Source organism: Podarcis tiliguerta (assembly GCF_965153285.1).
Source record: "Podarcis tiliguerta genome assembly, chromosome: 3".
In the NCBI taxonomy this organism is placed as follows: Eukaryota; Metazoa; Chordata; class Lepidosauria; order Squamata; family Lacertidae; genus Podarcis; species Podarcis tiliguerta.
In genome coordinates, this window is record NC_139536.1 from 90,560,012 (window position 1) to 90,581,444 (window position 21,433).

At 46.8% G+C, this 21,433-nt stretch overlaps 2 protein-coding genes across 2 annotated transcripts; one reads left to right on the top strand and one right to left on the bottom strand.

Moving 5' to 3' along the window:
- Positions 1-973: 973 nt before the first annotated feature.
- CYS1 (cystin 1) lies at positions 974-6,334 on the top strand. The gene is made up of 3 exons (XM_083431867.1): positions 974-1,631; positions 3,793-3,845; positions 5,752-6,334. Exons 1-3 carry the CDS (start codon positions 1,290-1,292, stop codon positions 5,846-5,848), a joined length of 492 nt encoding a protein of 163 aa, XP_083287993.1. The 5' UTR covers positions 974-1,289; the 3' UTR covers positions 5,849-6,334.
- Positions 6,335-7,538: 1,204 nt separating this feature from the next.
- Positions 7,539-19,694, bottom strand: KLF11 (KLF transcription factor 11). The gene is made up of 4 exons (XM_083431687.1): positions 19,237-19,694; positions 15,829-16,089; positions 13,304-14,297; positions 7,539-11,431 (listed from the first exon to the last, which is right to left on the bottom strand). The coding sequence occupies exons 1-4, from the start codon at positions 19,279-19,281 to the stop codon at positions 11,136-11,138; spliced, it is 1,596 nt and encodes a 531-aa protein (XP_083287813.1). The 5' UTR covers positions 19,282-19,694; the 3' UTR covers positions 7,539-11,135.
- Between the last annotated feature and the right edge of the window lie 1,739 nt (positions 19,695-21,433).

The following is a 21,433-nucleotide window of genomic DNA, read 5'->3' on the forward strand; positions in this document are numbered from 1 at the left end:
CAGCGGAAGTTTAGGATTGGAGTTTTCCTTCTCCTAGATGGGCTACCTTCCCAGGTTGGCGAGCCCCATCTGCCCCTCACTTCCCACTACAGCACATGCAGAAACCGCCTTCTTGACCATTGGACCCACTATTGGTCTCGTCCACTCAATCCGTCGGAGCTCGTCTTCACATGCAGGGGAATCCCCTAACCCACTGAGGGTTTGAGACCCATTGGCGACCCTCACTCGGTTTAGCCGGCCAGCGTTCAAGGATGTTATCAACCAAGAAAAAAGCTTCAGGAAGGTGTAATGAAGTGTTGCTGAGGAATGTGGCCTGGGGAGAGAGGGTGTGGCAGGGGAGGGGATTTTGTTGTCCCAAGGGCCACAGAGAGAGGTCTGAAGGGCCGGGTATGGCCACTGCCCCTTGAAGGTCCCCCATCTTGGCTTAGAGCTTCAGTCTTATCAAGATAGGAGTATTCATTCCAGTGGTCCAAATGGAACAGCACGTCTAACCAAATAATTCTGCAATTCAGCCTAGTAGATATGATTAACAGATAGGTTGGCAGTATTTTAAAGACGTTAAACAGCTGAGTTGCTATGTTGCTTTTAAAAGGAAATGTATTTTGGAGCACTTGGGAATACAAGAGAGAGAGAGAAGGAGAGGCTGAGCTGCGGTTTGGACCCTTTGAATACTTTCCACAGCATTTGCTCCAGATCCCAGGAATCTGTTTATTTTGAAGCGGTTTTCAAGTCACCAAGAATCCACCGCATATATGATTTGTGAGGGTTGCCTTTCCGTATATCTATATATCATGAAGACTATACACATATAAGCACTTGCGTCGAAAAATACTCTTTTAAGAATATTTGCCCAGAGACTATTTTTGAAACCAACCTCATTCTGAGGAAGGAGGTTACACCCATTTGGTTTCTTTCAAGGCCAAATTCTTGGAATTAAAAAAAAAAAAAAAGAGGGGGGGAGGGAGGAAGGGAAGGGAGGACTGAAAATAATTCCAACTTCGCTTTTCTTGCTTTAAGCCGGAGCTGGATTTCCAGCTCCTTTGCTTGCTACCGTTTTCGTCCTTAAGTTATAAACAAAAACGCTTAACTTTGTGACCAAGGGAAAGATATATATATATTTTTCCAAGGACGAGGCGAGGAGCCAGGATCCCACCCGCCCTCTGCCTCCGCCCGCCAAGCCCCAGCAACAGTTGAGCTCTGGAACCCGAACGATGGGTCTGCCGGAGCAGCAGCGCTAGGCAGGGGCGGCCGCGAGCCACACAGCCGGGCTGCGGCGAGGCGACCCCGCGATGGGCACGGGCAGCAGCAGGCCGGGGAAAGGGCGCAGCTTGGTGAAGCCTTGGCGTGGCCCCGGCCGGGGCAGCGGAAGCATCAGCGCCCCCGCCAGGCAGGGCCGAGCAGAGGAGGAGCAGGGCGCGGAGCCCAGGTGCTACAGCCAAACGCCGGCGCGCGCCACCACCTCGCCGTCGGCGGGCGAGTCCGACTCGGACTCGGAGCTTCTGGACCGGGTGCTGGAGGAGTGCAACGACGAAGGGCTCGGGCAGCCGACGGGGCGGCGACGCCGCCGCCCCCTCCTCCTCGAGGCCGCCGGGGATGGCTGCTCCCGCCCGGCAGAGGGCAGCGGCGAGGAGGTAAGGCGGTGCTGCAGGTCGGTGGGGAGGCGAGACGGCGCGTCCAGGGTTTCCATTCACGCGTTTTTGGAAAAGCGAGCTGAGCATCTAGTAGACGGGCGGGCAACATTTCTCCGATGCAAATAGGGACGTCCTATTCCACAATAGTAATGATGATCGTTTTATGATGACGCGGTTGCCCCAAGCCACGCTGGGCGGCTTTCCAAGGTTTTTTTTCCTTGGCTGGGGGGGGGGGGTCGTATGGCTCCATATCCTCCAGCATTTCTGCCGTGGAAATAGGGACGTCCTAAAGAAAAGCCGGACATCCCAGGATCAAATCAGGAACCGGGTTGGCTTCTGTAAATCTGGGGTTGTCCCTGGAAAATAGGGACTTTTGGAAGGTCTGGGAGAGGGAGCAGGATCCTGGAAGAAAGCGCGCGCCTTATTGGCATGTGCACTGTCTTAAGGGCGCTTGCAGGCAGCTGTGTTTTGGGGGGTGGGAGTCTGTCCCGCAGGCGCAAAGCCGAGACGCGCAATTCCGGTTGGTTTGGGCCGCTTGCGCAGCGCGCTTTCTGAAGCGGCCTGGCGTGCTGGAAAGCTGGATAACAAATGATTCGACGCCGCATGGAATCATAGAATTGTGAGGGAGCCCGAGGGTGATCTAGTCCAAACCCCTGCAAGCACAAGAGCCAACGCCTGACTGCCGAGGGGTCTTCGATCCCCCCACCCCCCAGTAAAATATTTGTGAGGGCCGGACGCCTTCAAATTTGATAGGCATTGCCATTCAAATAGTGTATGTGCACTGCGTCATGTGATTGATTATGCGGGACGGGGCTTCCCCCCCTTCAATATTTTATTCAAATTGGCCACCTGCTGCAAAGCAGAAATCTCAACTGAAGCACCTAATCTCTGCTTTGGAACCTCCCTGGAAGGCGAGTGCACCGCCTTCCAAGAGAGCCCAACAGGTCTGTCACAAAGCTATTCCCCATCATAATACCTTCCCCTCAAACAAACAAGGACAGATGCTAAAGAAACAGCCATATTGTTGAACTTTCCCGCAAACTCTGGGTTAAATGATCAATAAGCAGGCTGCCTGGCTCTGGAGGTGATCTAGGAATTGCTTTCAGAAAGGTGTTTTGCATGGCTTGAACTCAGAGGATTGGCATATTTGTGGTCCACATGGGCCCTGTCTTCAAAAATATGACAGAGCTAAATGCATAAGAATGAGCTAGTTAGTAAGAACCGTCTCATCCCACATGAACTGACCCAGAGCCTGTCACCTGAGGTCCTTCTCCTTGTGCCCCTTCCATGGGACACCTGGAGGGTGGCAACAGTGCATGCATGTTTATTATGTCATTTTTTAACGAAGTAGTTCATTTTGACCAGCCTTGATCCAAATTGAGAAAGAAGAACCTAGCTGTTTTGTGTTGATAATGTGCACAAAGCCTCAGCCCTCCTTTCAATTCTAGTTTTATGAAAAAATACTCTGCTTGCTATAGTGTTAAGTGAAACAATGCCATCTTGTGGCTTACCTTCTTAACCATTCCTGGCTGTGCCCTGATTTGGTGTGTGACAAACACAGCCATTCTGTGGTTTCATATGAAAACTTTTTTAAAGCACGGTGCCACAGGGATCTCTCCTGCACAAGACCTGCTGAAACGAATAGAAATTATGCAACAGCATCAGTGTACTTAATAGGCTCTGTGCTATGACTGGCAATTTTTGGGGTGGTGGTGGGACTGTCACGGATGTAATGTTGGGTCTCTTCACTATCTTTAAGAGTGCACAGTGGCAGAAAAAAGGAGGACAGGTATTACAGGAAAATAATGACACACTGTTGAGATTGTGTTGTAATTGAAACTCCTTTCAGGTTTGGGTAATGTTACAGGGATCTTTCCCTGGCAGGGCTCTAAAATAGAATCCTGCAGCAGGATATCTGCTAAGTCAACAGACATAAGAGAGGGGTCTGGATGCTGCAGATGCACGCTTAATTCATTGTTCCTGAATGCAAGAACAGGTGCCACACAGTTCCTCAGCTCTCACTTAATCACAGATACGAGATCAGAGATAAACCACAGAAAATTACCACTCCCACCTTCCCTGTGCACAAAGGAGCACAAACTTCAGCGAATTTGACTTTTCATTGTGTGTCACCCATGATGTCCTGTTGATTTGTTCCCAGGTCTTTTCAGCAAGATCCACTCCAGGCCTAGAGAGCAACAACTTTGCCAACCAGTAAGTCGCCTGAATTCAAATGCCAATCCTTTCAGCCATGGGCATTGTTTTGTTTTTACAGAATACTTCTATCCCACCTCAGAACCGCAGGAAGTTATCAGAGCAGCTTACAAAAGATTCTGTCAATAATAATAAAAAAGGCATTCGAATCTGGCACCAGGAACAGAAATGGCCCTCTGGTGGCAGCAGGATTACTCAGGTGGCATTTCGGTGTGCTCATCCTTCGTCTCTCCTGGTTCTGCCCACTGAGGTCCTCTGGAGCAAGGGAGTGGGTCTGAGGAGCTGGAATTTGCTCCATCCCATGATGAAGGCAAGCCTTTCCTTGTTGGCGGTTGCCAGGCAACAGCTCCCACTGAGGACCTCTGAGGCAAGGGAGTCCTGCTGTGCGGAATTGGCTTTCAGCCCATGATGGAGGCGAGAGCATCATTATTCTCCTTTGCAGAAAAGGGCACCGTTTCCACCTATATAGTTTAAGATTACCAGACATCCCCGTTTCCCGGGGACAGTCCCCGGATTTACAAATCAGTCGCCTGATAAAGTCCTTTCATTCCTACTGAAGTTGAAAAGTGTCCCTGGATTCATTGGAAAAAATCTGGTAACCTTAATATAGTTCATCTCTTGCTTAACAGTCTGGGAACCAACACACACACACCCTGCGTATTACAGGCACATAGGAAACGTTCAGCTTTTTTATGGCCACGAAGCCTGATCGGAATGCTGTTATTTTTATCCTTGTGTAAGTGTGGAGAAGTCCACTCACCCTGAGGCAAACTGGAGGAGACCAAACGTCATCAGAATTTGGTTGCCTTAATTTAGATGCTGAGTGAGTTCCCCTAAATAGGGACAGCCGTTTCCTCAAGAAGCGTGTTGGGAAATTTGAAAATAATTATTCATAGCATCCAATGTCTTTCCCTTAAAAAAAAAATCACTCTGCTGTGTGATGCAGCCTTCCATTTGCTTCTAGAACAGGGCGGGGAAAGGTCTAGAATTGCCTGACAAGCATTCCCACTACAGTTCTGCACTTCTTGCTGAAGGAGGAAAGCACCTGTCTGTTATTTATAGGCGTAAAGGTAAAGGGACCCCTGACCATTAGGTCCAGTCGCAGACGACTCTGGGGTTACGGCGCTCATCTCGCTTTATTGGCCGAGGGAACCGGCGTACAGCTTCTGGGTCATGTGGCCAGCATGACTAAGCTGCTTCTGGCGAACCAGAGCAGTGCACGGAAACGCCGTTTACCTTCCTGCCAGAGTGGTACCTATTTATCTACTTGCACTTCGTGCTTTCGAACTGCTAGGTTGGCAGGAGCAGCGACCGAGCAACGGGAGCTCACCCCATCACGGGGATTCGAACCGTTAGCCCTAGGCTCTGGTTTAACCCACAGCGTCACCCATGTCCCATTATATTATATTATATTAATTATATTATAATTATATTTTAATAGGCTTACTGATGTTTAATTGAAGAGGTTCCTTTACTACAATTTTGTTTTAGCTTGATATTTATTATTCCAGAACAATTCTTTCCCTTCCCTTCTTAGTACTGCTGTCCTTACAATTTGCATGACTTCTCCCTCAGTTAAATTAAATATGCCCAGATCCCAGAGGATATATTTCCACCTCTTCCACACATACAGACACATTTCCCTTTCAAAAAGTTCCTGCTTTTGTTCCAAGCTCAATTTTATTTAGCATTTCAAGGTGGGGCGTAAATATTATGGATAAATATTTATTTTTTAAAGTGTGTAGATAGGAGACAAAAGATATTCAAAGTCAAAAAAAAAGGGCTCTGTGCAGAAATAACAGTTTGCTATTGGGGTGCAGAAAAATTGGGCCTCTCCTTCATTTAGTTTTGCATATTGACTATAGTTTGTTTGTTTGTATTTTTTTTATTATTATTATTTCTGCAGGCTGCCACTCAAGAAGCTTGAGAGGCAGGCCAAGATATCCTACGATTACTCCGAAGAGGAGCTGATGGCAACGATTGAGCAGGAATACTGTCGCTGAAGCCGGTTGTGGGCTGTGCCAACAGTGACTTGTGAACAAGCTCACTATGGGGCGAGACAGTTGAAGCTGCAGCGGTGTTTCTCAGAAAGGTGTTTTCTCTGGGATGGGGTGGGGAGGGGTGGGGAAAGCAAGAGCAGAGAAGAAGGCATGCCACCATCCAAGAAGGCTGGTAGAATCCTCAAACAGGCTGGAGAAGCTTCTGCAGATTTCTCTCTGCCATTATGTCAGGATGTGGCCTTATAGGGACTCTGTTGTGTCCATTTGGGTAAATACATCTCCAAAGCTGGCGCATCTACAGACGGAATGTCAAGTTTTCCTGATATCTTAAAATTATGACTTATGGAGGCACCATCACCTTCGTCCTCAAAGTCTTGGGACTTGAATGCTTGTTTTCGACTGCACTTTTCCTTTTCTGTGTGCCAGCTTTGATCCTGTCAGACCCCAAGCACTAACCTGTACATTATTAAAACATATATTTCCAGCAAATTGTACCAGCCTCTTGTAGTTATAAGATTCTCCGTGGTCACTGGAATGAATCGGAAGGAAATTTATCAGCCATGCGTCCAAGCTAAAGGCTAGCTCTTAACAATATTAAAGCAGGCACTGTTTCCTCTCCTTTTCTGTGAGCAGTTTAACTGACACCATAAGATGCTCTCTGCTTCTGATTTCTCCTGCCTCTGCCTTTTGCTGGTGCTGGACATAGTTCTTCTTGTAGGTTGTTCTTGTTCAAATTAAAAGAAAATTCTATTTGAGGTTCAACAGCAGAGGTGCTGGAGAAAATCTTACAGGATTAGGCAAGCTTAAAACACAAATGCTAATGAAACGTTGGCATAAAGCTTAAACAAAATGTGTATTCATAATGTAATCCAGTGCTCATACAGCAAGTCCAGAGGCTAAATTTTAACTTTGGGTGGTACCTGTACTTCCTGTTCTTTTATCTTTTTTTTCCCCCAAATATGTACACATCATGCAGCTTCGATATTTTTCTACAATTAAGTGTTTGGTGTTTATGCGTCATTCATGGAGACAGCTTAGGACTGCGAAACAATTCAAGAATTGGCCAGCGCTTTACAAGAAATTACTTGGAATAGATACAGATGTACCTAAAACCAAGGTCCATCGCACTATGGAAACCTTCTGGGATGCACATGCCATTCTTCTGTCAGTCTGTTTTTTGAAACAGGAAATTCCCTGCAAAAATCAGCTGAGGCTGATGGAACCACGTACGCTGCTTTGAAAACATGCCCACTCAAGTCAAGTGGTTGGCGGATTTCCCCAGGAACCTTTTCCTTTAGAATGAAAGCCACTTGTTCCAGATAGGAGCCAGCTTCCCTTGCCAAAACATACACCCTTTCATCATCTTAATGGTCCCATTCATCTCTCAAAGGGCCCCCTTCCAGACACTCTTTCTATTGTGCATTCGTGAAGATTTGTGCACAAGAGGCTATCGGCTGGTCATGCCCAATCCTTGTTTTCAATACTCTTTGCTGATGCAAAGGTTTGGTTGCATCAGGGTTGACTGCAAAATTCTGCAGATCTTGTACATGCGAAGCACTTTTGAGTGTTTCAAAGTGTGGTGTAAATGCAAAGCATTCGTATCGGCCAAGAAAAACGTTGCTTTCTCCTCTTTCCCTATTGTTTTGAGGTAAAAGGAGAGCTGTCAGAGGGGAGGAGAAACGGCAAAACCATCTATGCAAATATTCACTTTACTAGAAGAGGGATTACAATGCAGCCCTTGAAGGAATACAAACAATATTTGCATATACACACAAATACAGGAATCCCACAATAAAATGAACAGAAAGACAAAACAAGGTTTATAAAATATTAGGCACAATATTTTACTACACCAAACATAAATTCCCATAATCTTAAGTCAGGTAATAATCAGCATGGGAGAGGGGGGAGAGAATTAGGAAACTTTTTGAAAAGCCTCGCAATTTCACAAGGAAAATCTTTTTGACTTCTGGCAACTTTTGATGAACTTCAATGGAATTAAACCAGAGAAAAATGGACTATTGCGTCTGCATATTGTCAGAAAGGGGCAGAGACAGTGGTTCCAGACTAATCAAGTTGTTGCATTTTGGTTTCATATACACTGCATTTCTGCCATGTAGCTTGTCTTCTCACCAGCTCCTTTTTTTAACACTGAACGTGTATAATATTCATTTTTGTTCAACTAGGTGACCATAAAGTGAAGGGGGGAAAACCTATTTATACTCATCTTGCACCTTCTAACATGTTTCAGAGGAGCCACAGATCTGCTGGCTCGTGAAATAAAGTTTATTATTTATAGTAAATCAAGCACACAAATACAGTAAGGTGCAGTATGGGTAACATTCCATGCGTGCAGAACTAGTGACCCATCAAATGCAGTCCACTCACCTAGGAGAACTTCCTGGAAACTTCCTATCCTTTCCATCTGCTTAATCACCTGCCAAGCCACAATGTACCGCTGGAAACTGCAATAGGCTTGGTAGCTCACACAATGCGGCAGCATTGGTTTATCATCAATTTCAAAGTCTGCCTGCTTCCAATATACTTGAATTGGGAATATAGGCCAGATTGGTTTAAATTGATGAGAATCTTTCAATGCATAATTCCCATATCCATGACCATGGCTACTTTTTTTTTAAAAAAAAAAAGAGAGAATTGGGTGCTTCTGTTATCAATAATGGACAGGGAGGTAGTTAAATGCTTAAAATGGGCAAACTGATTGCAGTGGCTCTGCAGGCTCCCAACATATGATGTGATGCTGGTAGAGTTGCCAACCAGTCTCTGCCCCTGACTTGCAGAAATTTAGCAGCTGAAGGTCTTCATAGAATGTGAATGAAGTGCTAGGGTGAGTTTCACTTTCTTGATTTCTGCAGATCAGGCTGCTGTCGGAGGTACAAAAGCAGATACTGGCAAACCTATTCAACAGTACTGCCCAAGCCAGCAATGCAGATGTTGTTGGCCTGCAACTCCTGTAATCTCTGGCCACTGGTCATGCTGGTTGGGGCTGATGGGAGCTGGAGTCTAACAACATCAGGAGAGCCACACATACCATATCTCTGCCCTAGTCATTGTGCTGAAACTGAGGGTACATTGGTGCAGGTGTTTTAGAACTGCATTTCTCAAGCCACTTACTCCAGATGTGTTTCCAAGTAAACTCCCACCATCTGTGGAAATATTCTCCAATGGCTCCAACACAAATTGGCAAATGCACTGCAATCTTGGCTGAATAATAAAGAGATCAGGTTGAGATTCCAACTGCGAGAGGTCTACCTAGTTTCAGATACCAATGAAGTGTCAGATATTACTTATTCCACACACACATATATACATACACATCTGATCATGCTTTCTCGTCATCATTAGAACAATTATCTCAGCTTGATTAAATATTATGTATACAGAATCGAGCAAATCATGTGAAATGGCAGCTGAATGGTCCACCCTTAATTTTAGTTCTCTTCCATCAGCCGTCCTTTCATTTCGCTCATCCAATGTGCTGTGGAAAAGGAGACCACAACAGCAGCAGTTAACATCTCCACAAAGCGCTTTTGCGCCAAAGCTAAGAATATTTGGGTCACTTTTGTGAGAAACAAATTGTTGATCTGGAACAATCCATCGCCAGTCAGCAATTTCCCATTATAAATCCAGCTCATTTTGAAAGTGGCAAGACAGGAGCCGAGTTGAGTGCTGAACCCTTAATGTCCAATTGCCTCTGTTGCCTTGTTTATTCTCTTTACCTATGAACTACTCAAGTGAGAATTATTTAAGGTGCTATCTGTTGTGGTTGTGTCATTGATCAGATTTTCAAATGTTTGCTTGGATGATTATAAAAGTGGTTATGCAGGCACTGCATTTTCAGCCTTTACTTCAAATCATAAATCCTCCCCCGACTTTATTTAGATCAAAACAATAGCTCAATGTGGTTTGGGCATTTCCCTTAAGGGGTCCTTATACTCATTACTATTAAGAGATCAAGGGCATAATCCAAAGCTAGGCACTTATTTTTCCCACTGAAGTCATAAGGGATATATTGATGGGCATGCTTAACTTTCACTCTGAAGGGAATGTGATCCGAAAGTTCTTCCATTCTGAAGACGGGATATACAGAAGTCTTTGCGGTTTGGCAGGACCGTCCCAACGGACAGACAAGCTGCCCCCAAGGCTTCCAAACGTTATCAGCACTCAAATTAAAAGGGCACTTCTCACGTTGCAATTAATAAATGTAGGGGGCACTTTAGCAAGTCACTCCTTTGCCACAAAATACACATGAACAAGGTCCACCAAACTTACCCAACTCAAGTCAGACCAGCAGACTGCAAGCAGGGAAGCAACAAGTAGGATTTTGTTCACACAAGCAAATCTGAATGCAGTGGTGAATATATGAAGCCCTGCCACTGTACAATCGTACACATACAGGAGCTTCAAGTAGCCAATGTACCACATCCACTAATCCATACGTGTTTACACACCAACCACTGACTAACAGAGGGTGTGCATTATGGAATGGTGTCTAGGGTTAAAACCTTTTGAGCGTGCAGTTGACCATGTGGAATTACTGCACAGGTTAGGACTTCCCAGCAGGGACGCACATGGTCAGTGCTGCACCTAAATTGGTCCTGAGCTAGTTATAGGCATCAACAATACCTAGGCCTCAATATTCAGACATTTGGGAAAGAACGACACTGCTTTAAAATGTGGCACAGCAGGTAATCCTAAAGTGGATTCAGTTGCTAGACTGGAGTTCAGACACTCTGAAATTACAAATTAGTTTGGAAAAAAATAAATAAATTTCCAAGTGGTACCTCTGATGTTGCTTTTCACTCTTCTCACAGGGTGATTTTGCAAGATCAGACCACAGCTGAACTCGTAAGATAGGGGAAAAAAACTAGTTTAAAATGCCGGGGGGGGGGGGGACCACCCTGTTTCACTTTTCATCAACCACTGTTAACTCAACAGAAAAGATATGTTTGCAAAGCCCATTGCCAACATTTCCACCAAAAATATTCTCCCTCCTCCCCCCAAGTGCTGGTGAATGCCCTAAAAGCATTGGAGAAAACAAAAGGATAACAGAAATAAAACGTTAACATTTAAATAGGGCTTAATACGAAGGGATGGGGAGGAAAAAGAGAGGGCAGAAGACTTTACAGGATTTTCCTCCTCCTCCACAATATAAATGCAACCACTCTTGGATACTTTAAAAAAACAAAACAAAACAAAAAAACAGTCAAAGCTGGTTTTTTGGAAACCACCCAAGTTCCTCTTGAAATGTTCATCTTCCAAAGCAGGCCTGCTAGCCAGAAGACAGCATAGGCAGAAGCATGCTCAAAGGAGTCTCACTCTTAGGCTTCTCCATGGTTGCAATTCTGTTCAGTTTGCCAACTTCTGTCTGCCAGCTGGGCACTTTCTTTGTCGTCATGTGGCGGCGAGCGTGTTTCGTCAGGTGATCGCTGCGCATGAAGCGGCGGTCACAGACCGGACAGGCAAACTTCTTCTCCCCTGTGTGAGTTCTGCGGTGGCGAGAGAGTTCATCGGAGCGGGCGAACTTCTTGTCACAACCTTCCCAGCTACAGGTGAAAGGTTTCTCTCCTGGAAAGGAGGAAGCATGGGCAGGTAGGTGGGGGAATCAAAGGGAACCCAAGAACAAGACAGATGGTTTTACCAAAGAGGTCATACATTGCCACACAAACCATCTCTAGTTTAGGACTGGCTTTTTTTTTCTATAGCAGAGTATGTGAAGAAAGGACAAGACAAGAGGCAATTCATTCAACTGCAGGAACGTGTCTTGAATCTGCACTTACTAAGAAGTACTACAGAAGTCAGGGGGCTTCTCCTCTAAAGAATAAATAGAGCAAGAAGTTTTATAAAAAAAAGAAGACCTCCTTTGTTCCCAACACATCCCGGGACATACCCTTTCATCAAGGGATTACAGTCTTTACAATTAAAATGCTAAAGGTCAGTATTTTTCACCCCCAAGATAAAAGAATACGACACCCATGATGGCCCGTGTTATGAAATAACCCTTCTCTTTAAATTCCTTTCCCTAAAGTTACACCAGGTCTTAAGTCTATTTACTGCACAGTGTTATCGTTCTTACTTAGAAGTTAAGCCTGTAGACCTGCTCAGACCTACTCAATGCAATTAGGGCTCTCTTCAGACTTTCTGTATCCTGAACCAAGAGGGCTCCAGACCACAAGGAAGACTCTACATGCATACAGCTGTACACATGTAGTGGCTCTTTCCAGATCTTCTACTGAACATTCAGAGGGTGGGGGGTTTTTTGGAGGGAGGGGGAGTTCCCCAGTCTCCACCTAGACATTTAGATGCAAGGAATTTAGAAGCTCTAAACCAGTGATAGGGGTGGGGAAAACCAGTGGCCTTCCATATGTTACTGGACTCCAACTCCCATCAGCCCCAACACATGGTAAATATTCTGGCAAGATCATGGGAGCTGTAGTCCAGCAACATTGGAATAGCTGCAGTTTCCCCATTCCTCTTTTGGTCTTCCTAAAAACAGTCCCTCTCCACTAAACAAGAAATGTTCTACTATCAAGTCTCGTATTTCCACACTCCTGAAATGTCCATATTCAGTCATGTTGCTAGACAACCACTAAAGACATGAGAGTGGGACTTTCAACACTGTGTGGCGTAGCTCTCTTCAGTGTCCCCTTCAGGCCATACTCATTTTACTCCTCCCATGCAGTTTTCAGTCTCTTCCCATAGTCAGCCATCTGGGACCACTGAGCACATTTAGGGCTTTTAGTCTGGGCTTTTAGTCTACCCTCACTGCCACCCCAATAGGCTTTCTCTCTTTTTTGTACTCTGCAAACTTTGAAATCCACCAGGAGCCTGGTGCATTTTGCACTTGGCTATCAGCCACTTGTGACCACTTGTGACGATGCCAAGGCGTCAGGATGGTGCCTGATGTATCCACCATCTGGAGATCCTTGGATCTTGCCTGTTTTCACACAGTAGCGAAGGATCCTGCAGAATTCTATCTGTTATATTTTATCTGCACAATCAGAACGAATTTCAGGAACCAAAAGTTGTATTGAAAAATACGACTTTAGAGCTGCCTTGCCCCCAAATGGCAACTAGACATTCTGTTTTGGCGACTGTAACCCTGGTTTAAGGAGCCATTTGGTGCCTAGCTTATACATCTAACACTGCTCACAGCTGAATTATACCAATTCAGACCATGGGTCGATCTGGCTCAGTTTTGTCTAGGCCGTATGGCTGTTCTGCTCAAAGCTTTCAGGCATGGGTCTCCCCCAGCCCTACCTGAAGAAACAAGGATTAAACCAGGGACTTTCTGAATACAAGGCCACTGAGCTACAGCTCTTCCCTTCTTGGGTTTGTGTGGTGTCCTATTGGCTACGTAAGCAACTACATCCCCACCTGAGTATCTGCAACAGAGGGATTAGAAGAGGCAGATCACATCCACATCTCTTCTATACATACCGGTATGAGTACGCAGGTGGGCTTTGAGGTGAGAGCTTTTGAAGTACGTCTTCCTGCAGCCCGGGAAGTTGCAAACGTAATTTCTCCTCCGGGAAAAGTCAATTAGAGGTGCGCTGCTTTGGCCGGAGGCAATGAAAACCGGAGCAGGGGCCAGGGGCAACAACTTGGTATTCCCAACAGACATCACAGTTTGTTGGCAAGGAGGCGCCTGGGCAACAGCAGCCTGCGGAAGAACCAACATAACAGTCCCCTGAGGCATGGAAGGCCCCATCAGCACAGGCTGAGAAACTGGGGCTGTGTGGGGTAGGATGGGTTTGACCGTCGCTGCCATCTGAGTAGAGGGCTTTAGGAAGCCTGGGACCATACCTCTTTGTCCGTCTAAGGGGATCATTTGGCAGATCACTTGGGGGTTGGAGAGCGGGGAGGCTAGCAGCGAGGGAGACTTCTGCTGCGGGTCACTTTCGCAAGCGTTTGGGAAAGGGGTCTGATGTGAAGCAAGCCTCACGGGTTCACGTCCTTTGCTGGTGGCTCTGGAACAACCTGATCCGTGCAAATACGGTTCGCGTCCTGGCGAAGTGTCACAAGCTATGCTGTCCGCCATGTCGCAGTCTTGCAAGGCTGCGGGATGTCTCTTGTCTTGTGCCTCGTGCCCGTCTGCAGAAGCACTGGTGCCCAGCGCAGCTTCCACTTTTGTTTGCACAGGAGGAAGGTGGGAGTAACCGGGACTGTCCCCGGTGTGACGGATCACGCTGGTTGCCCTTGCTCTGCAACGCTGAGGAGCAACTTGCTCCGCTCTCGCTGGCGTCTGGCTGGACTCCCTCCCCAAATTCAGGGCAGCTGGCTTGGGTGCAGGAAGAGCACAACCCGGAGGAGTGATCAGGCAGGCAGACATGTTCGTCTTGATTGTCCTCGGTTTTGAGTAAGTGGCTTGGGACGAAAGCGGTGCTGTTGTGGAAGGCTCAACAAAATCTGGACTATAGGGTGGTGTCATACACTATATTTAAAGGGGGAGGAAAGAAGCAGAGGTAGTATACATATACCAAAATACTACTTTAGGTATGATCATTCCTAGCTTTCATATTTATAACATTTAAGTGTAAGTCAGACACGTTGTTGTTGTTGTTGTTGTTGCTGTTATTATTATTATTATTACTATTACTTTCCCCACACAAAAGTTCCCCCCACAAAATTTTTAGACAACCATAATGATATTCAAAGACCCTGGTTTGGTTTTTCCCCAGAGAGATCATTAAGGATAAATTTAGCTAGGAGGGGCTCATCTTAGTCTTTACTGCTGTCAGCCTGGCTCTGCAAGGCATGGGGTGAAATCCACTCCAGCGCTTTGATGAGTGGGGTCATCTAGTGCTGCTGACTTGCATGTAGTAAATAACCAAGTGTCTACTCAGAAGAAAGCTGCAATGAGTTCAGTGGGCCTTACTCCCAGGTAAGGGGGGGGGGGGGCTATAGTGTTTTATCTAGGCCGCCAGGGCTTCTCTGGATGACAAGATCTTTTTGCACCAGGTCAGTGAGGACCACTTGCTTTTTAGAATTTTCCTATATATCCAGAACTCCCTGTGCGCCTTTTGGACTGCATCTGTAGGTTTCCTCCTCTGTGTCAAATAAGTGTTGTTTACTTTTTGATAATACATGGAAGATGGATCTCCCTCAGGAGATTCTGGACACTCCTTCCCTAGAGGTTTCTAAGCAGAGGTTGGATAGCCATCTGTCATGGATGCTTTAGCCGAGTTTCCTACGTTGCAGGGGGTTGCACTAGAAATATGACCCTTGGGGTCCCTTCCAGCTCCATTGTTCTGTTTTTCGGCTTCAACAATATTTCACTATGTTCCTATCATTTTGTGTAATTGCATTTTGCATAAATTATGAAAATTATAAAACATGTTCTATTTGAAAAAAAACACACGTTTAAATGGCTATCTTTCTACCGGTAGGATGGGGGGAGGCAGGGGCATAGCCAGGATTTTTGTTAGGGGGGCAGGCTTTTGTTGGCGGAGCAGAACCTCAGATTTGTATTGACTGTTACTTATTGGGGGGGGCAACTGCCCCCCCCGGCTACACGCATGGGAGGGGCACAGGAAGAAAACAAGGTTGGAAGGGGGCCATGGTCTGAAAAAGGTTTGCAATCATATTCTGTTGGGAGCTGCCCAGAGTGGCTGGGAATACCCAGCCATATGGGCGGTGTGGTGTGTGTGTGTGTGTGTATATATATATATATATATATATATAATCATCATCATCCTCTGGAGAATCCCAGGATAGGGAAGACTGCATTATTCCAAAATAACCTCAAACACAGCGTTAACTAAACTGAAGCAACTGTACTTGTGAGTGGAAATGTATGCTGTTCTCTTAAGAGCTTATTGCATAATAAATGCCCTCAAGCCAAACCAAGAAATTACTGCTAACAGATTAAATGGGGGACATATTCATGTCTTTCCTCTTAAAAATATTCATATCGATTCCATGCAAATTCATTTTGTTTCAGGGTTTGTTTGTTTTTTCCTTACCAGTGTGGATAGAAAGTTATAATCCTTAGGCAACTCAGACGTGGGTTCAGTGTGCATTGAGAAATCACCTGAATCTGAGACAGGTGTAAGAGGCCTTATCTTCAACAGGTCGCCTTTCTGTGATCTTTGACCCCAGGAGCTCATACAAACAAGTGCCTCTACTGCTTCTATGTCGTTCTGTTCCAAGGTGCTACAAGTAGACCTTTCACTGTCGTGACGCTGCCGTTCACGTATGGATTCATAGATGTCCACAATGTCAACCTAGAGATAAGTGAGCCATTGTTTGTAAGTCACACGGAAAACAAGCATATGCACTATTGTCTGCTTTAAAAAAGGCATCATACATGCCAGAGTCCCAATCCAGTTTCTAAGTCGGCACACATGAGCAGAAGAAAGGCTATAGCTTAATACTTAGTACAGTACATTCCCTGCATCCAGAGCTCCACGTTCTATCTATCACCTGCTAAAATAATAACAGGTAGCAATGACTGGCAGCCAAGGGAGTGCTGCTGCCAGTCAGTGAAAGCAGTACTAGGCTGGCCTGACCAATGAGCTGACTCAGCATGCGTGCACATCAATTGCTGGGTAATTCACAGGTGCATTCAGTTGCTTTCCTGCACTGCACTGCTTTGAATGCGATGCGTATTCAAATACATATCCTGTTCACCTTCTGGAACAACCAAGTTGCACAATAATACCTTTTTTTACGTGCAACTTAAATTGGATCAGGCCCCCAGAGATTAAAAAAGCAAAATCTGGCTGCCAACTTTGCTCTTCCACAGGAAAGTTATTCCTTTCTTCAGTTAGCGCAGACCATGGCAACAACAGAGAGAGGGGGTGGGTGGGTGTGCACACTCATGTGTTGGGAAAGGTCCAAGAAGGTCCAAGAAGATGTAACATCTGCAGCATTGCTTCAACTTTCTAAAGTGACTTCCCAGAATGACACAGTATTTAATGTTAATATTCCAAAACTGCAGGGAAGATGAGACATGGCGGGGGATCTCCAGTTTTGTTCAGTGATGGTTTCTTAGAAAGAGTAATAAATACAGGCAACACAACAGGCCGCTGAAATAAATTCCCAGCATGGTTGACTCATGCATCGGTCAAAGCCACCATATTTTGTTGGTCATGAGCATCTCCCTATAGCAAGTAAGTGCAATGCAGATACCTTTCACCAGTCTAGAACCCCACATGTGCACAGGATTCTACTCCCTATTCAGTTTCACACTCAAAACTGGCAATTAGAAGCCCAGAATAAAAAGGAAAGTGGAATCAGCCTGCTGGACAGTAAGCCATGTAGTGGCTGCAGACAATTATTATGCTCCCTTAGATGCCGCAGAACTGCCATATTTACTACTACTACTACTACTATAATAATAATAATAATGAATGAACCCAACAGAAAGCACCTATTCACATGGTAAAGCTAATATGAAATGTGAAGCAACCCTAACAGATTGGTATCACAAGTTCACAAGAAACTCAAATGAACTCAAAGAATCTGGAGATAAAGAGGAGTAAGACGGGCAATCTTGAAACTGATATATTTAATGAGGTAAAAGATTTCAGAATATGAGGAGAAATGCTTAAAAACCAGCAGGAATTTTCCATTTGCTTGCAACTGATGAACATTATTTTCCTTGGGTGCTAAAATATATCTGTGTCAAATTAATAAGATTTAAAAGAACTTGGGGGAGGGGGACAGCCTATTCAAAGGCTAGACAATCCAAGATGAGAAACGTTTAAGAAGAAGAATTTTAGGTTCGCTTGCAGTTCGTGACAATTATTAATCCACAATCGCTTGATAAGCTTCGGAAGGAAGGAGGAAATAAGTTCAACGCGCCTTGGTCTGCTTTCCAAGCAGGCACGCGCGGCTCCATAACTTAGCCTGGCGGCTTGTCCTTAAATCACCTCCTTTCACCCAGACACTGCAGAGGCAAGCTGGATGAGCTGGCACACAGCACAACAGAAGCGGGCTGCAAAAGCAGAGCCAGAGCCATCACAAAGACGGCAGGAAATACCCCACCAATTCACTGTACCAAGAAACACTACCAAACGGCAGGTCCAATTGCCCAACCGACCTCCCCCCCCCCCTTTCCTCGCACTGTCTTTGCTTTAATAACAGTATTTTTAAAAAACTGGGGGGGGGGGGGGAGGAAACGGCATGCAGATCAGCAAAATGACGTTGTCCATGTGGATTGGGTGGAAGACAGCGAAGCGCCACCTTCCAAAAGGGAGGGAATGGGGCGGAAGGCTTTCTTTCCCCCCTCATGGGATCCAGAGCAACCACCCACTCCAAATATAGCTCAGGGGTGGGGGGGGGAGGAGTGGGGCGACGTCATGCATCAAAATAGCCATGTGAGCAAGTGGGTGGTGGTCTCTGGCTGAGCCACTGCTGGGAAGCCCTGTGAGGCGGGGTAGCTCTGCCCACAAGGTCCAAAAGTAAAGGCTGCCTGCGGGGGTGGGGTGGGGGGCTAGGACTCACTCTCTCTCTTTTTGCAATGACACAAGTTAACAAAGAAAGAAACCCTCCTCAAAGGCTCTCACCTCCCCTAAGCCGCGAGACCACTCCTCCCTGCATTTACTGTAATCTCTGTAATACTCATGCAACAACCGGGCAACTGCGGGATCACTGGGATTACTCATGCTGATGCACATTATTCGATGTGCGTCAGTGTAAGACATCACCACCACCACCCTAGATCCAGCAAAGCAGCAGTTTCGTGCAGGCTGGATTGACTGGCAAGTCTGCCTGCTCCATGGAAACTAAGCAGAACTTCCTTCCCAATAAACCTGGGGCAGGATCGGGGGTGGCGCAAGAAGGACAAACGTCCAGGGCATCCCACACGCTTATGCTTGCATAGCTCCCAGTCACCAGAAGCGAGGGAGGGAGGAAAGGAGCAGCATTAACCTATTATGCACCATCATAAGCCTTCACCAAGTCCAGGTAAGTTAGCAAGGACCTGGCCCGGAGGAAAGGCTAGCGTTAATGGGCTTTGTTAGCACGACCCCTCCCGGATTTGCAGTGAACCGCCCGGGGATCTACGGGCGAAAAGCGGCATATAAGTTTAGTCCATAGAAATAAAATAAAAATAAGAGAGGAAGGCTGTCCCCCCCCCCACGCGCATCTCTCGCTCCCATCACCTTGGCGTCTTGGCAACCCATGGATTGCGGTGACGAGATGAAATAAAGCAATAAATAAGAAAGGCTAGTTGTTCTCCTTCCTACTCCCCGCACGCAGGGAATCAGTGCCTCCCCCTCACACCCCGCATGCACCTCAAGTCGTTTGCACCTTTTGGAAAGCGAGGAGGATTAGAAGCGGGGAGTAAAATCGAGGCAGGCTGGGTCTTTTTGCCCTGCATCCGCGCCCCCACCCGCGCGTCGCCCCGTGCAGCAAGTGGTACTCACCGCGGGGGCATCTCCCATCGCCTCGACGCAGGGCGAGGTATGCATGGTGGAAGCTCCCGCAGGCAGCAGCGATGTGACAAAGCCAGCAAGAGCTGCAGCCAGAACCGCCTCCTCCTCCTCCTCCGCCTGCTTGCTTGCTTGCCTGCCTCCCACCTACCTCCTCCCGCCCTCCCTCCTCCGAGGGAGGCGAGCAGCCAAAACACAGAGGGAAACACACCAAAACACTCCATACAGCAAAAGCAGCTGGGAGGCGGGCGAAGGTAGGAGGAGAGAACGAAAGGGGAAGAGGGAGGAGGGAGAGGCTGCCCGCCAATCGCAGCACGAGCTTCCTCCGGGCTGGCCAATGGGCTCCGCCGGGCGGCGTGATTGCCTCGTGCAGCTATGCTGATAGCAGGAAAGGCCCCTCGTGGGCACGTTCCGCGGCGGCGAGCCGAGTAGCCGAACCACCTTCTGGAAACTAGGGGAAAGGTCGGCGCGAGGAGAAGGAGGGAGGGAGGGAGGAGCCTGGCTGGGCCAGAGGAAGGGCGGGGCCGGCTGGCTGTCAGTAAGCGGGGAGGCGGCAAGCCAGCCAGGGAATGCCCGGACGTGAGAGCGGGAAGGGGCGGGGGCGGGGACGAGAGCGAGGGGGCGTGTTGCGAGGCAGGGCGCGCGCGCGCGGCAAAGAGACCGGGCTGAGAGCGTCGACAACGTCGCCGCCGCCCCCACCCCAGCAACAGCGCCGCGCGCTTCTGGCAGCCCCGCCCGCGGCTCGAGATCGTGCAGCCGAGCGTGACGCGGTGTCCTTTCTCGCCACACACGCTATTATTGCCAGATGTTGCGTTTCGGCCACGCAGAGTGGCCGTTAAAGGGCGTGGCTCCTCTGCGGAACCATCCTGCCCTGAGGAAAAGCCTCGTTACACCTTCTTTTCGAATAGTCTCCGTCTTTTCCGTTTTTATTGGTTAATCTTTTTTTTAAAAAAAGAAAATAACCCACACAAAAAAACACATACATATTCGACAAAACTTATACAGTACAGTAAATATATATATATATATATACTGTACTGCTTGCGTGCATAAAAATAAAAGATTAGAATAAAAGACCAATTTGAAACATTTCTCCCTGCCCCCCTTAATTAAAGTTATAATTAAAATTGAAGCTAAAAGCAAATGAGATGCCAACTTCTGCATGTCTGGAGTATTCTTATTTATTAAATTTCTATACTGTACCACCCTGCAGGGCAGGTTATAATACAAAAACAAAACAAAAAATAACAGAATTATAGAATTGGAAGGGGTCCTAAGGGTCAACTATAATGCAGGGATCTCAACTAAAAGCATCCATGACAGATGGCCATTGTAATGAACAGACAAAATACCTCCCCCCCCCCCCCCAGTTTAAAAGGCCACAGATTTTAGAGGGATAGGCTTGCATGAATGAAATGTTTTTAGCAGGTGCCGAAAAGAGAGTGGGAGCAGCCAGTAGTACACAACTGACAGGGAGCTGAAAAGCACTTTCCCAGTGCTGTTTTCTGGACTTGGTCCTGCAAGTAGGGCCAGGACCACTGTAATACAAAGCTCCCAATTCCCCAATTCCAGGATTATATCACACTCCTGTGACTACATGCTATGCACGGTTGGCAGAAATGGGAGCTGATTTGAAGGGAATTGCACCTGCTTGACTTTTCTGCAGTAACCAGAGCCTAGCTAAAAGGGTATAAGTGGGTCAGTATGATTGCGGATGGAATAGATCCTAGTTCTGGGTGTGGAGCGCTGTTGCAGAGATCTGTGGTCCCCCTGCCTTTCTAATGCTACGTGTATTAATTTGGGTTGCTTACACAGCCTCCAAATGTCCCTATTTTCCAGAGACAGATTTGCAGAAGCCACCCTGGTTTCTGTTTTGACCCTGGAATGTCCCACTTTTCCTTACAACGTCCCTATTTCCCTCAGATAAATGTTGGAGGGTACGAACTTACCGTGCTTAAAAGTCACAAGGATCACAGTACTATCAGGCAAAAACACAACAAAGGCAGGCACGGCAGATAAAATAGGATGGGGATCCCATCCTCTGAGTATGCTTGAGAAGGGAGGCTCAGGTGCAGTTAGGTAATGTTAAACTCTGGACTTGATGATTTTTCAGGACTCCTCTCTAGATGGTAAGGTGTGTTATCTGCATTGGCAGGTGCTGGCCTAAGTCACTTTCAACTCTAGGGGAGGA

Bases quoted from the DNA above. Each gene is read 5' to 3' on its own strand.
- CYS1 (XM_083431867.1), top strand. From the start codon at position 1,290: ATGGGCACGGGCAGCAGCAGGCCGGGGAAAGGGCGCAGCTTGGTGAAG. The intron at 1,632-3,792 runs GTAAGGCGGTGC...ATTTGTTCCCAG, and splicing joins CAGAGGGCAGCGGCGAGGAG to GTCTTTTCAGCAAGATCCAC. The intron at 3,846-5,751 runs GTAAGTCGCCTG...TTATTTCTGCAG, and splicing joins AGCAACAACTTTGCCAACCA to GCTGCCACTCAAGAAGCTTG.
- KLF11 (XM_083431687.1), bottom strand. From the start codon at position 19,281: ATGCATACCTCGCCCTGCGTCGAGGCGATGGGAGATGCCCCCGCG. The intron at 16,090-19,236 runs GTGAGTACCACT...ACTTATCTCTAG, and splicing joins CGATGGGAGATGCCCCCGCG to GTTGACATTGTGGACATCTA. The intron at 14,298-15,828 runs GTAAGGAAAAAA...CTTTAAATATAG, and splicing joins ATAACTTTCTATCCACACTG to TGTATGACACCACCCTATAG.